This window comes from Aethalodelphis obliquidens, unplaced genomic scaffold (assembly GCF_003676395.1).
Source record: "Aethalodelphis obliquidens isolate GAN/ISIS:26980383/991018 unplaced genomic scaffold, ASM367639v1 scaffold10, whole genome shotgun sequence".
NCBI classification, from domain to species: domain Eukaryota; kingdom Metazoa; phylum Chordata; class Mammalia; order Artiodactyla; family Delphinidae; genus Aethalodelphis; species Aethalodelphis obliquidens.
In genome coordinates this window covers 45,636,556-45,652,111 of record NW_020837954.1, presented here as the reverse complement: position 1 = coordinate 45,652,111, position 15,556 = coordinate 45,636,556, and the positions used below count along the sequence as shown (strand labels likewise).

Sequence of the window (15,556 nt, the reverse complement as noted above, 5' to 3'; positions counted from 1 at the left end):
GCATTAAGGGTAACTTGAAATCGAATTATTTGCCTCGCCTATAGTACATATTACATCAGTTCTCTAATTTAGCGCCGCTCCTTCTCTGGCCACTACCCAAAACAAGGTGCTGAAACCTGCGGAAACCACAGTCACCGCAAAAACTCCAAGTCCCATAATGCTCGAAGGGCAGTCTCTACCGCCTCTGCGCAAGAGCAGCGTTTTCGGTACTGGGAGTTGTAGTCATTCAGGGGGCTTCACTTCCGGGAAGTTGGGGAAGGACGCGCCTCCGGAGAACTACATTTCCCAGGAGGCTATGCGCGTCCTTCTCCGCCCCCGCCGGCGTCAGGCTCCACCTCTCCCGCTCCTCCCTCACTGGGCTGCACCGCTCACGCCTTCCTGTTAGTCCGAGCAGGAAGAAGTTCACTCAGATCAGCTGATCCTAACTGACAACAGGAGAGGAGGAAGCCCGGGAGGCAGCAAAGGAGGAGGGGGGTGGAGATGGAGAGGAGGCTGGATCCACCGGTGCCCTGAGGAACAGCCCCCGTCTCCACCGGCGCCCCGGGGTCCCCCGACGCCGCCTCGCCGCAGCAGAGCTGCTTCGTGGTGGGGTTCCCGGGACGCCGCGGTCGGGGAGGGAAGGGCACGGCCCTGCGCCGGACGAGCGCTAGCCCTGGAGCTCCCTCCTTTCCCAGGAGGAAGGGGGGGCGGGTGTGGCGGGGGTGGAGGTGGGGGTGGGGTGGTATAAACAATGGATTCGGCTCTGGCCTCTGCCAGCGTTGGGGGGATTTGGGGGGACCTTCTTTGTTCTTAGACCTTGCTCCTGCCCCTCGGGTTGTGGTGGTGGTGTCCGGAAGGAAGGAAGGGTGAGGAATCCCCGGCTGGAGAGAGGCGTCGAGGTGGGAGGCCGAGTGGGCAGATTGTTTGCTTGGGTCTGGTGGGCGGAGAGGTATCTTTTTGAAGGTTGGTTTTATTTTTTTCTCAATTGTGACAAATTTTGATTTTTATTAACGTTGTGGGAGCTGGTTGGGCACTTCTGTGATTAGGGTGTAAATAAGGTCTCCTAGTCACTCCTTTCGCCTTCCTTGTTTATCTAAAAATAAGATGGATAGATTGATTACTGTATGGGAGGAGTGAATACCCGAAAGGAGGGCTTTACATTTCCTTGGAGCGTTAGTTTGGGTGTCGAGGCGAATGGGAGTTAGGAATATGATTGTGACAAAAAGCCCCTTTCTTGCCCCAGTTATCTATCTATCTTTCTTTCTTATTTAGTTATTTTAAAGTTGGGTTTTGAGTGACAAAGAGAAGAATTATTTGTTTTAACTCACTTCAGGCCTGGCTTTGCAGTGGGCCATAGTGGAGGAATTCTGTCTCCTGTTGCTCCCTTTTTTTGCAGTTAGACAAAAGGACAAAAGGAAGTACAATAATTGTTTTTAATTGTTTTTAAACATGGAATGGTGACTCTTGTTTCCAGGTTTAGAGTCGTTAATAGGCATCTGTCTAGAGTTGAAGCAATCCAGTCACAAGGTTAATTGGATCTGTGCAGGACTTTGATGGAGCTAAAGTTTATTATTATTGTTTCTTCAGCTTTTTACAAGCGTCTTTCTCCACCTCTCCCAATTGTGGGGTGCAGGTAGGGGTGCAGAGGGTGTTCCTCCAAGGACTATTTGCTTAGTGCTTTTGATTCTTAATTTAATAACTGAGGGAACAGAGAATTTCAGGCTGGGAAATAAAGCAACACAGTCTCTTAAATGCCTTGAGACTAGAGGTCATGGTTGTTTTCAGAAGGAGCGGGCTTAACCATGATTTTGAGGAGAAATTTCTAGGATCAAAATGAGCCAGTGTGATTTTTACAAGCGAGAGTGAGAGTTCTCTTGGGAGTTCTGGCCTATTTAATCACAATCTTTTTTTTTATAAGGTGAATTTTTGTTTTTAGATGAGTGAAATCCTTTTCCTGCCTCTATTCTAGGTATCCTCTGAAATACTGACTTGAGCTGCATAATATTGAAAAGCTCCTGACCACTCTCTTTCATTACCAAAACCTTGTGTCTGAGGCCCCATGCATGCGCCCACCTCAGTGAACCCATCAGATCTCTCTCAGATAGCCATAACAGACCCTCTCAAGTTAATTTTAACCACATATTTGCCTGCACTTTATGGAGGATGAAACTATCAAACCAAGTCAACGTTGCTGCTGACTCAGGAGTCTTGGCAGCAGGAAATTAAATATCCGAACATTTGTAAATGTGTGAAGAATTCTAATAAGACATCGAATGTTTTTTTAAAAACATTTTTTTAAGGGTGTTCAGAACCCTGTGGAGGCTGTGCTCAGTCTTCGGACTCAACGCCTTTGTCTTCACTTCTGGGGAAAGCCCAGGTACTGTTATATGGTAGGTGCTTTCTTTCCTGGTCTGAATATGAGTGCGCAGACTTCCCCAGCAGAGAAGGGCCTGAACCCTGGGCTGTTGTGCCAGGAGAGTTACACCTGCAGCGGGACTGATGAAGCCGTCTTCGAGTGTGACGAGTGCTGTAGCCTGCAGTGTCTCCGCTGCGAGGAGGAGCTCCATCGGCAGGAGCGCCTGAGAAACCATGAGCGGATCAGACTCAAAGCTGGCCACGTCCCTTACTGTGACCCCTGCAAGGGCCCCAGTGGGCATTCTCCAGGTGTGAAGCAGAGGGCAGTTGTGAGGTGCCAGACCTGTAAAATCAACTTGTGCCTGGAGTGCCAGAAGAGGACTCATTCTGGGGGTAACAGAAGGAGGCACCCTGTTACGGTGTACCATGTGGCTAAGGTCCAGGAGTTGCTGGAGGAAGAAGGGATGGATGAGGACACCAAGAGGAAGAAGATGACTGAGAAGGTTGTGAGTTTCCTCCTAGTAGATGAGAATGAAGAAGTTCAGGTAAGCGCTCAGTGGTAGTAGGGTTCATGTGGTGGCGGTACAGATCTGATGTTGGCAGCTGGCTCTCAGGGGAGGTCCAGGAGGAGCTCGCATTTTAATCAGTAAGAGGCAAGATCCCGGAAAGCTTACATCTGTATGGAGTCAGATTTAGTTTTTTACCAGCTGCATGACCTTGGGCTGAATTACTTTACCTCTCTGAGCCTTAGTTTTCTCATTTATAAACTGGGGACAGTGCCTAGTTCATTGGGTTGCAGTGAGGATGAAATGACACAGTGTTTGTAAAGCCTGTTACCTAATAAACGCTCAGTGTGTGGTAGCTGTCATTATTATTTTTAGGATTATTATCAGGAAGAACTGATTTAGAACTGTTTTCTCAATGAGAGCACTTTGGCAAGTTGTGAATACATGTGAATGAGGAGGGACTGTGTGTGTGCAGGGAAAGAGACACTGACTTCTGGTGGGTCCCATAGGAGTGCAAAGCTGTAAGTCGTCACCCTGCTAACTGCATTTAGAGACAGGTGTTTGAAAAGTGGCTTTTCGTAAGGGTAGTATCCTCTTCAGATGACCTCTTATTTTCATGTATTGGCTTCTGATCAATAGAAGCCAGTTAGGGCATCTGGGATTACAGAAGGACTGGAGAATATTTGATTTGATTCTGAGCTGGGGAGAGGGTGGCGTCTGATAGGAGCAAGTTGGGGAGATGGAAGTGTGTGACAGGGGCGATTGGGAAAGGGGTAGTAGAATGTTTATACTTTCCGGTGAAGGTGGTACAATTATCATGTCTGTACTTTCAAATGAAGACTGCTTCATTTCACATCCTGGCGTCACTCACTGGCTGTATAACCAAGGGCAAGTTACTTAAACTCCATGCCTCAATTTCACTTCTACATCGCAGCAGTAGTTGAGAGGATTCAAAGAAATTAGGAATAGAAACGGAAAGGCCCTTATCACAGGGCCTGGCACGTGGAGTACAGAATCACTTTGTTGTGTTTGTCAGTATCAGGGAGTGTTTTGTAGTACATTCAGTACTTTTAGCTGTGATGACTCCTCAAGTCTCCAGATTGGAGAAGTACCTTTGTAAGTTACCGCTTGAAAACTTTATAATTACCCAGTGAGTATTTTTCATCTGTCTTTTTCCACCTTAGATAAGGTTATGGAAATGAATTACATCATGATTTCTGTGTACGTATGTTGTCAGCTAAATACTTTTTCTTTTTTTTTTTTTTTTTTTTTTTGCGGTACGCGGGCCTCTCACTGTTGTGGCCTCTCCCGTTGCGGAGCACAGGCTCTGGACGCGCAGGCTCAGCGGCCATGGCTCACGGGCCCAGCCGCTCCGCGGCATGTGGGATCTTCCCGGACTGGGGCCCGAACCCGTGTTCCCTGCATCGGCAGGCGGACTCTCAACCACTGCGCCACCAGGGAAGCCCTGTCAGCTAAATACTTTGCTAACACAGGCTTTCTTGCTTGGTTGAGAGGAACTAATAGAGTTATGGAAGAGTGAGCCAGAACCCATTCTGCCTCCCTTGCTAGCAATAATGTCTCCTCGATGGATTCTGCTCTAATTGGGTGACAGTGTGCACTAAATGTTTTACAAATGGAACACTTGGATTTGGATGATTCCTGTTGGTTTTGCCACCAGTTCTCTTTAATGTCAGCCTTTGGAAAGTCATACTTCGAATTGTTGTCACTTGTGTAAAATGAGAGGAAGATTTGCGATGAACCAGTGGATATTGTGTCAGCACCAAAAAGAGTATTTTTTGAGGGGAGGAGGATGTATTTTCTTTTTTCTTTTTGTAGCACTGGTACATATTTCTTAGCAGAGAATTAAGAAAATATAAGGAAGTGTACTGAAGCAGACAAATCCATCTTTTTTTCTTGTAGTGTGTAATGTGTATATAATTAGGTTGTTTTGTAAAGATTTCTCCCTTCATAAACATTGACCACTTCCCCGGAAATAACAGTTTATTAATTGTAAAAAGCACTGGTTGGGACTAATGGATGGGACAAGAATTTTAGGTGGTGACTTGTTCTCATGGGGTCATGGTGGAAGAGTACTTGGAGAAAATATCTAGCTCACTTTTCTAATGTGAATGTCTAAAACAATTAGAGAGATGATTGTCTGATATAAATCTAGATGGTGAATTCAGCTAAATTGTAGACTCCTGGAGAGCAGGACGACGTCTTGTGCCCTGGATCACGTACAACGGTGGGCATGCTGTCAGCGCATAAATATTTGATGGGTGATGTCACATCTCAACCTCAGTTTTTTAGAAATGAATATCACACACATACTTAGTAAAAAAAAAAAACAAAACTAAAATCATTTGAAAGGGCATACAATGACAAGTTTCCCTCCTCCTTCATACCCTTAGTCTCCTTCGTTAGAACAATCACTATTAACAGTTAAGTACATGCACTTCTAGAGTTTTTTCACGTATACTTACGAATATATGTATGTAGCCTTTTAATTTTTCAACAAAAATGGAATCCGATATACTTGCTGTTCTGTCCTTGGCTGTTTTTCACTGAAGGATACATCTTGTAGAACTTTCCTTATCAGCACATTGAGGTCTACCTCATTATTTAAAGGCTGCCTAGTACTCTGTTGAATGGTTTTTCTCCAATTTTAGCCTATTAAGGGATATTTGAGTTATTACAACCAAGGATGTGTTGAATATCCTATAAATCTATTTAGAAATGGAATCTTTTTGTCAAATGATATGTACATTTTAAATTTTGATTGATATTACCAAATTCCTGAACCTTATTTTCTTAGCTTCTGCAGTACTTCTCTGAGTCTCCCCTGGGTTCTGGTCTTGGCTCATGATAGTTAACATTTAAAGAGCTCTTACTGTGGCGCTTGGCACTGTTCTTGGCATTTGAGCTCATTGAGTCCTGATGAGAACTCTGTGTATTAGTTTCTTACTGTTGCTGTAACAAATTACCACAAATTTAGTGGCTTAAAGCAACACAAGTTTATTCTCTCATTGGTTGGAGGTCAGAAGACCTAAAATGGACCTGATAGGGCTGTGTTCCTTCTGGAAGCTCTAGGGAAGAATGTGTTTGCTTATCTTTCTAGCTTCAAGAGGCCTCCCGCGTACTTTGGCTTGTGGCCCCATCACCCAGCTTCAAAGCTAGTAGTGTTAACATCTTCCAATCCCTTTCTGTCTTTTTTCTTCTGTTGTCACTTGCCTCTCTGTGGCCCTTCTGCCTCCCTCTCACAAGGGTCTTTGTGGTTACATTGGATCCACTTGGATAATCCAGCATAATCTCCCCACCTCAGGGTCCTTAATTCAGTCACATCTGCAGAGCCTTTTTGCCCCATGAAGTGACGTATTCACAGGTTCTGGGCATTAGGATGTGGACATCTTTGGGGGTGGGGTGGGGTGGGGGGCAATTTCAGCCTACCACACCCTATGAAGTAAGTTGTATGTCTTAGTCAGTTGGGCTGCTATGACAGAATAGCATAGATGAGGTGGCTTAGAAACAACAGAAGTCTATTTCTCACAGTTCTAGAGGCTGGGAAGTTCAAAATCATGGCACTGACAGATTGAGTATCTGATGAGGGCTTGGTTCATGACAGCTGTCTTCTCGCCGTGTCCTCACATTGCAGAAAGAAGCTCTCTGGGGTCTCTTTTATAAGGGCACTAATCCTATTCATAAGAGTTCTACCCTCATGACGTAATCACCTCTCACAGGCCTTACCTCCTAATGCCATCACCTTGGGGGTTAGATTTCAGCATATGCATTTCAGGGGGTTACAAGCATTTCGTATATAGCATTGTATTTTCTAGATGAGGACACTGAAGCACAGAGAGATGAAGTGACTTGCCAAGATCAAGTTACGATTAGTGGCAGAGGATTTGTGATCTAAGATCCTTGCTCTATGATACTCCTGTTCTCTCTCACCAGGTCATTTAAACTTTCTAGTCAAACTTCATTCTGGTCAATAGCATCAACTCACCAGTTCCTCATGGCTGCTGTGAGAATCAAATGAAACATATCTCTATATAAATGCAAGACGTTACCATTGAAGAAATCCTTCCTTGTAGCAGTGAAGATTCCGTGATTTAGGCCCCAACTTTGTTTTTCTTTTCATGTTTCTAGGCATTTGTGGGTTTTGATCATTTTCAGTTTAGTACATAGGGATTATTTTAGTAGCTTGTAGGCTGTTACTCTTATGTGTGGTTCCCTCAAATTCTCTGGCCTAGAGTCTCCTAAGATTTGTTGTTTGTGATTTGAGTATTATTTAGTTTCTTTTGGAAAACCTAAAAGGACAGAAAACTTCCTTTAGGTGGTGACAATTTTATCATTACCTTGTTGCCATTTGAGTGTATACTAGAATGGCAGATTTGAGGAGAGATTGACTTTTGGTCTCAGAAGCAGGAACTCATTGGTGGCTTTTATTTTTTTTTATTTTTTATTTTTTTTAATTTCATTTATTTATTTATTTTTGGCTGTGCTGGGTCTTCTTTTCTGTGCGTGGGCTTTCTCTAGTTGCGGCGAGCGGGGACCACTCTTCATCGCGGTGCGCGGGCCTCTCACTGCCGCGGCCTCTCTTGTTGCGGAGCACAAGCTCCAGACGCACAGGCTCAGTAGTTGTGGCTCACGCGTCCAGCCGCTCCACAGCATGTGGGATCTTCCCGGACCGGGGCACGAACCCGTGTCCCCTGCATTGGCAGGCAGACTCTCAACCACTGCGCCACCAGGGAAGCCCATTTGTGGCTTTTAAATGGACACATCTGGCCTACTAGCCAAAGACATTCATTCATTCATCACATTTACTGGGTATATGTTCTGGTGCCAGGCATTTTCTCGGCTCCAGGAAAGCAGAGTTCACACATGTCAAACACATAAAAAGGTGGTTCAGATGTATAATCAAGGAAGAGTGACTGGAAAGCCACTTTTGCCGGATAGTTAGGGGAGGTTTCATTGTAAAGGTGAGTTTTAAGCAAAGACCTGGTGGTTAATACTACCTGGGGAAATAGACCTCCAGACAGAGGGGAATGAGAACAGAAAGCAGGTGGGATGGCATGTGTGAGTAGAGAAAGAATGCCTATGTGGCTGGAGTGAGTTGGAGAGAGTGGTGAGGATAGAGGTGCAGAGGTAAGGGGGTGCCAGATCCTGTGGGGCCTTGTAGGCCAGGGAAATAAGTGTGGATTTTAAGTGTAACAGGAAGCACCAGACTGCTTTATGCTAGAAGGTCACAGGAGCTGGTGTGAAGACTAGATTGTAGTGACTGTGGGAGGGCAAGAGGGCAAGCAGGGAAACCACTTAGGAGGCTATTGAAGATGCTGAGGGGAGAGGTGGCTTCAGTTTGGTGCGATCAGTGACATGGTGACATGGAAAGACGTTGATCAATTTGGGACAAAGTTTGGATGTAAAACGGGAATGCTAATATATTGGGTGGAGGGGTGAGGGAATGAGAGAACTCAGTGGTGACTTCTAGGCATTTGGTTTGTGCAAATAACACCTGTTTAATACCCCAGGTTTTATTGACTTAAATTGATAAAACTTTAAGAACTCAATTCACACAATAAAGAGAGTTAAAATAATCTCATTTGGTATTGTCTAACAGAGTAGTTCTCAACCAGGAGAGATTTTGCCCTCGCAGGGGGCATTGGGCAATGTTTGGAGACATCTCTGGTTGTCACAGCTGGGGGATGGGGATTATGTGCTGCCGGCTAGTGGATAGAGGCCAGGATGCTGCTAAATATCTTAAAAGGCCTAGGGCAACCCCCACATGAAGAATTATTTTGTACAAAATGTCAAGAGTGCTGAGATTGAGAAAACTCATCTAAGAGATGAAGGTTCGATGTGATAGGAGATCTGGATTCCAGTGAAGTGGAAAACATTTAACCAATACACTACTTTTTCCTCCCTCTTTTGGTTCTGTTAGTTCCTCAGAAGTAATTTAACTGAAATCAGTATTCTCTTTTGGCATATTTTGTAACCTTTCTAGTGAAATACTTAGACTTTCTGTGTTGTATTCATTGATTTTTCTAGACCTTAGTGGAACTGTACTTGGAAAACCAAATGACTCATGGACCCTTTATTGAGAGCCGCAGTAAGTAAATGATCCACACTGACAAGTCATCTATAATCTCTTGAAGTGAGAGAGGACACCCTTAGCAAGCAACTGAAAGGTTAGAAGAATAAAGTTCTAACGATTAGAGTTCTTAGTGGACGTAGGGGGTAGTATTTTCCTATCGGTTGAGTCTTGTGAGGGATTCGGACATCTTGTCTTACCAGAATATTTCTAGTCACAGAGAAAAGGTGAAAAAAATCATATGTATATAATAAAATTATATGTCTATATATAAGTTTAATATATATATAAATATTTAAACCCCATACAAGTTTTTCTTTCACAACCACTTTATTCTCCACTGTCTCTTTTTTACAAACCTCCTATAACTTCCCTCTTTCCAAGAGAATAGAGCAGCACACTGGCAAGCAATTGCCCCTGTTTCATCTTCATGCTGACTGACCCCTGATGGTAGCAGGAGCTTTTCATGCCAAAAGACTCCTGAAGTTAAATCCCTCCTGCTGAACATGCAGGTGATAGGGAAGCCCAGTGACCCAGGAGTGGTCAATGAGAAGCTAAGAAAGTGTCCCCTGGGGCAGGCCCTCCTGGACTCAGAAATAGACAGCCTTGGGCCCTGTCTGAAAGGGAAGGCCAAGGTGAGTCTTCAAGTCCTTCCTTCAGTGAGTCAGTGGTGGACCTCATCTCACTGAGACCGTTCCTTTAAGAAGACCCATCACGTTGTTTGGCTGCTTTGCTTGTTTACAGTCCCAGAATAGTGTGGCTCAAAATACTGGGACTTGGCTTTTTTTTTTTTTTTTTTTAATTGGCTAAAAGAGACATTGTTCTAGTGGGATTCAGGAATGGAAAAGAGCAGAGGATGTTTTTGTACTGTGTGAGAATCCTTGACCACAAACTGCCTGTGCTGGTCTGCCCCATTTCTATGCTCCTTCTGTCTTAGACTCCCCTGCTGGTGACCCCTTGGCCTTGTCTTCCGTTTCCTGGTCTAGGGCACCTTTCTGGGGCTTGCTCTTTCCAGGATCTCTGTTTCAAACAGGTTGGCAGAAACCCCTCAGGACTTAACTGGTCAATGGGTCAGGAGCCTGGGGATCATAATCTTCTAAATTGTGGAACTTCCCCATTTTTCTCTTTGAATGGTCAAACTTTTATAATGTAAGGACTAATTTTGGTGCTGTGGCTGGTTAGCCCTTTGGCAAATTCTAGTCAGAGCACAAATATATTTACGGTCACTTATTAGGTGCCATATTAAAAAATGTAATAAAAAAAAAATCCTATAGATCTGCTTAGGAGCTGTCTGTCAAAATAATAAGCAGTAATTGGTAGAACAGCAAAGGCTCCCTCCACCTCCCCCACCTTTTACTCATAGAAACTCAAGTAAAAGCCCCTTTTGTTTAGTAATAGTAGTAAGGGGAGGGCATTGTATGTATTACTGGGAAACCAGGGTTGAGGATGACTCAGACAAACAGGAAGATGAAGGAGCCCCTATTATATGCCTCTGGTTTCTGCTCAGCATCTTCTGAGCTCTCTCAGCCTTGGGCTCATTCGGTTGTAACAGGCTCCTGGCATTTAACCTGGGAGGCTGTTTTGTTTAGTCCAGGGCTGTTTAAAATTTGACGCATACAAGCCATCAAAACCACTGTGAGTCAGCTTTTCAGGGAACCTATCTTTAACTATTTCAAGTTACCTCCAGTTTGTGTGATTCTGATTGTTTCTGGTCTGTCAGTTCCTTGAAGTGATTGATTTTTTTCTGGAATTCAGCAAACATTTGGCTTTTTGAGTCAGGGTTAATATAAAAGGCAGATTTCTTATTACGTTGACAGTGTATGTTTTCCCTGTGGATGCATCTCCTGGCTGTACTGCTCTTGAGTTTATCCTGCAGATTGTGTCACATGGAAGCCTTCTGATGGCTGGCTGGACTTTTCAGGGGAGTCCTGCCTGCTTTGGGAAGAACTTCCAAGAAATTATCTCTGGTTGAGGTTAGAACTGCTAAATGTATTGAGCACATTTGATCAGTGAGGGGCAACCAGAGGAAAGCTAATGGGCGAGACCACAAAGGAGGGAAAGAAAACAAGGATGTAGAAAGTTCCAGGCAAGAATTGGAAACACCTATGGGAAGGGACACAGAGGAACTTTTGGAGGCAGAAAAGGGTGGATGTTTCCCTGGAGGATGTTTTGTTCATTTTGCCCCTCTTTTCAATGGCTTTTGGCCAGTAATTAAGAGGCTCTCTTTGACAAGTTTGTGAGGTTAGCTTGGTGTCCTTGGGCAGAGAAGTATGTATACCCACCACACGTAAGCACCTGACCTCTGGCTTGACTTCACTGGAGGGTGATCTGTTTTCTGGTAGCTTCTGGAATTTTTTTTCCTCCTTCCTGATTTTCTTCTACTTGTTGCGTGGATTATTGTTGTCTTTCCCAGGGAATTTGACTGTAGATGTTAGAGTACTGGAAGGGAATAGACAGAGCCCGATTCTGGCATGTAGACACAGACACCCCAGGTTCAAGTTAAGAGAGAACATAATCCCGAGCAATTCAGCAGTCATAGAGTATTCTAGAAATTCCTCTACTTCTCAGCCCATTCTCCTGCCTGGCGAATATGTCATCTACATGGCTAAACTGTTTTCCATAATCTCTCATAACCTTTTCTTTCAAAGAGCTTAATTCAGTTTACAAGTATCATTCAACAGCAGTCATAAACATTTATTGAGTGTCAATTATATGCCTTATTAGTTTGAGTAATCTCTGTGAAAAATACTTTAAAATGAAAATTCAGCGGTTAAGCAAGACTGGGGAGGGATGGCAGAGGCTTTCATTCCTGGGAAAGCCCCACTGTCTTTTGTACTTGTCTCTGAGTAGAGGCTGTTTGAGAATCCTGTAATTCTTTCTGCACACCTTTCTGGTCCTTGTGGCCAGTAATTTGTTCCATTGTGTGGATATACCGTGATATCTTCACTCACTGTCGATGGACATTTTTTATACCATATATATTGTTTGATTATTGTCTTTCTTCTCTCCATTACAATGTAAGCTTTATGAGGACAGTGATTTTTTTTAATTGGGGTATAATTCATGTAACATAAAATTAACCATTTTAAAGCGAACAGTTCATTGGTATTTGGTATATTCACAATGTTGTGCAGCTACCACCTCTGTCTAGTTCTAAAACATTTTCATCATCCCAAAAGAAAACCCTGTACCTGTTAAGCAGTCCATCCCAGAGGGCAGTGGGTTTTTTTGTGTGTCTTTTTTATACAATGTTTATTATTTTCCAATTATAAAAATAACATAGACTTATCATGTTAAAATACTGAAAATACAGAACTACAGAAAAGTATACAATTTTATCTTAATTTTACAATAGAAGAAAGCCACTAGTATCTCCATCCTTTTTAAGGTTGCATTTACTTTTTTCAAAAATAGTTTTATTGAGATATAATTCACGTACCATACGATTCACCCGTTTGAAGTGTACAGTTTAATGGCTTTTAGTATAGTCGCAGATCTATGCACCCATCATCACAGTCAATTTTAGAACATTTTGATCAGACAGTGATTTTTTTCCCCTTCTGTTCATCCTCATCTAGAACAGTGTTTGGCATATGGTAGGCACTCAAATAATATTTGTCGAATGAATAAAATGTATTAATGAGAATAAATCAGTTTAATCATTATTTAGCAAACATTTAATGAGTGCCTACGATGTGCTGACAACTGAGGGAGATAGAAAGTGGCACTAAGACACTGAACTCACCCTTGAGGAGAGGACAGTCGAGTGGTAATAGAAAACAAATACATAGGGAATTCCCTGGCGGTCCAGTTGTTAAGACTTGGGCTTCCACTGCCATTGACCCCGGTTTGATCCCTGGTCGGGGAACTGAGGTCCCACAAGCTGCTCGGTGAGCAACAACAACCACAACAACCAAATACATAGACGTAAGGTGGGGCTTCCCTGGTGGTGCTGTGGTTAGGAGTCCGCCTGCCAATGCAGGGGACATGGGTTCCAGCCCTGGTCCGGGAAGATCCCACATGCCGCAGAGCAACTAAGCCCGTGCACCACAACTACTGAGCCCGCGCTCTAGAGCCCGTGAGCCACAACTACTGAGCCTGCGAGCCACGACTACTGAAGCCCATGTGCCTAGAGCCCGTGCTCCACAACAAGAGAAGCCACCGCAATGAGAAGCTCGCACACCACAACAGAGAGTAGCCCCTGCTCGCCGCAACTAGAGAAAGTCTGCACAGAGCAACGAAGACCCAACACAGCCAAAAATAAAATAAATAAATAAATTAAAAAAAAAAAGAAATAAGGTGAATGACCTCAGAGCAGTACAGAGAGGCCATTATGGAAATTCAGAGGAGGGTGATAATGCTGGAGTGGTTACTATTGTTACTTAAATAGTTATATGCTATACTGTTACTTCACCAGGGCTCCACTATCACATTCCATGTAGAACAGAAACCAGGCCCCTTTCAGTGTCCACCTCAGACATCAAAGATCTCCTTATAAAGCTGTGTCATCCATTAAGATCTTCAACATAAACTGTGAGAAAGGCACTTTAGGGAGTCTCTAGTGTACTAATAATTCTTGGAATCATGTGACTTCATAGTTATGAAGACTGAATGCTTTCTTATGCATAATATATGTATTATGCAATCTTATAACATCTTTTTAAAAAAATTTATTTTTGGTTGCATTGGGTCTTCATTGCTGCATGTGGGCTTTCTCTAGTTGTGGCGAGCAGGGGCTACTATTTGTTGTAGTGCACGGGTTTCTCATTGCGGTGGCTTCTCTTGTTGCGGAGCACAGGCTCTAGGTGCGTGGGCTTCAGTGTTGCGGCTCGCAGGCTCAGTAGTTGTGGCTCGCAGGCTCCAGAGCACAGGCTCAGTAGTTGTGGCGCACGGGCTTAGTTGCTCTGCGGCATGTGGGATCTTCCCGGACCGGGGCATGAACACGTGTCCCCTGCATTGGCAGGCGGATTCTTAACCACTGCGCCACCAGGGAAGTCCTAACAGCTTTTTTCTTTTAATTGAAAATATACATCCTTTTGAGGGAGGGAGTGGCATGTGTTGAGCAAATTTCTAACTTGTCCCATTATCCCTGATTCTTTAATGAGACATTTATTGGAAACCTTCCCTCTGGAGGGTTTTTGCTTGGGATCGATAATGTAATGAAATTCTGCGGTGGTGGTGACGAGTGTGACCTAGAGGCAGACTCGGGCAACTGCAGCAGTAATATCAGTCAGCACTTCTCTCACATTTACTGCATGCTTCCACTGTGCTGAGTGCTTGATGTGCATTAATAACTCACTTAATCCTTACAGTGACCCTGTAAAGTAGATTGTGTTGTTATCCTCATTTTACAGGAGAGAAAACAGAGGCCCAGAGAAGTTAAATAACTTCTTTATTCTAAAGTCAGTGAGTGGTCGAGGCAGATTGGACCCTTAATGGTAACACTGCGCTGTTCCCTTCCCCAGAGGGAATATAGCATTTAGACATTCTGTGCTGTGTCCATTCATTCTTTTAACAAATAAGTGTAGATTTCCTGTTACGTGTCAGGCTCTGTGCTAGGGCTACAGCGGTGAACAACATGGCCCAGACCCTTGCCAGCCTGGAGTACATTGTAGTGGGAAGCTCGGAACCAGGAATAATGGGAAAATGTTATCAGAGATGGTGGGTGAGGAATGGAGGCTGTGAGCAAGGGTTGAGTAAATTGTCCATAGTGTGATCCAGGTAGAGGTGGATCTGAACCTAGCTCTTTCTTTCTTTTTTTTTTTTTTTAACCTCTTTATTGGAGTATAATTGCTTTACAATGTTGTGTTAGTTTCTGCTGTACAACAAAGTGAATCAGCTATATGTATACATATATCCCCATATTCCCTCCCTCTTGAGCCTCCCTTCCACCCTCCCTATCCCACCCCTCTAGGTGGTCACAAAGCACTGAGCTGATCTCCCTGTGCTGTGCAGCTGCTTCCCACTAGCTATCTATTTTACATTTGGTAGTGTATATATGTCCATACCACTCTCTCACTTCGTCCCAGCTTCCGCTTCCCCCCGTGTCCTCAAGTCTGTTCTCTACGTCTGCATCTTTATTCCTGCTGTGGCACTAGGTTCATCAGTACCATTTTTCTAGATTCCATATATATGCGTTAGCATATGGTATTTGTTTTTCTCTTTCTGACTTAGTTTACTCTGTATGACAGACTCTAGGTCCATCCATCTCATTACAAATAACTCAATTTCGTTATTTTTTATGACTGAGTAATATTCCATTGTATATATGTGCCACATCTTTATCCATTCATCTGTCGATGGACATTTAGTTTGCTTCCATATCCTGGCTATTGTAAATAGTGCTGCAGTGAACATTGTGGTACAGGTATCTTTTTGAATAACGGTTTTCTGAGGGTATATGCCCAGTAGTGAGATTGCTGGGTCATATGGTAGTTCTATTTTTAGTTTTTTAAGGTACCTCCATACTGTTCTCCATAGTGGCTGTATCAATTTACATTCCCACCAACAGTGCAGGAGGGTTCCCTTTTCTCCACACCCTCTCCAGCATATATTGTTTCTAGAGTTTTTGATGATGGCCTAGCTCTTTCTTTTTAAAAAATTAAAAAAATTTTTCCATTGGTGTTTA

At 43.6% G+C, this 15,556-nt stretch overlaps 1 protein-coding gene across 4 annotated transcripts in view; it reads left to right on the top strand.

The window, feature by feature from the left end:
- Positions 1-408: 408 nt before the first annotated feature.
- Positions 409-15,556, top strand: part of ZFYVE1 (zinc finger FYVE-type containing 1) — a 47,935-nt gene continuing 32,787 nt past the window's right edge. The window contains exons 1-2 of one of the 4 annotated variants that reach the window (XM_027111676.1): positions 409-585; positions 1,949-2,879. In XM_027111676.1, the coding sequence (XP_026967477.1) occupies positions 2,367-2,879 (513 nt within the window). In that variant the 5' untranslated portion in view covers positions 409-585; positions 1,949-2,366. Of the gene's footprint in view, positions 586-748; positions 943-1,948; positions 2,880-15,556 lie in introns of those variants that run through there. The other 3 variants (XM_027111675.1, XM_027111677.1, XM_027111678.1) reach the window with 3 other exon arrangements.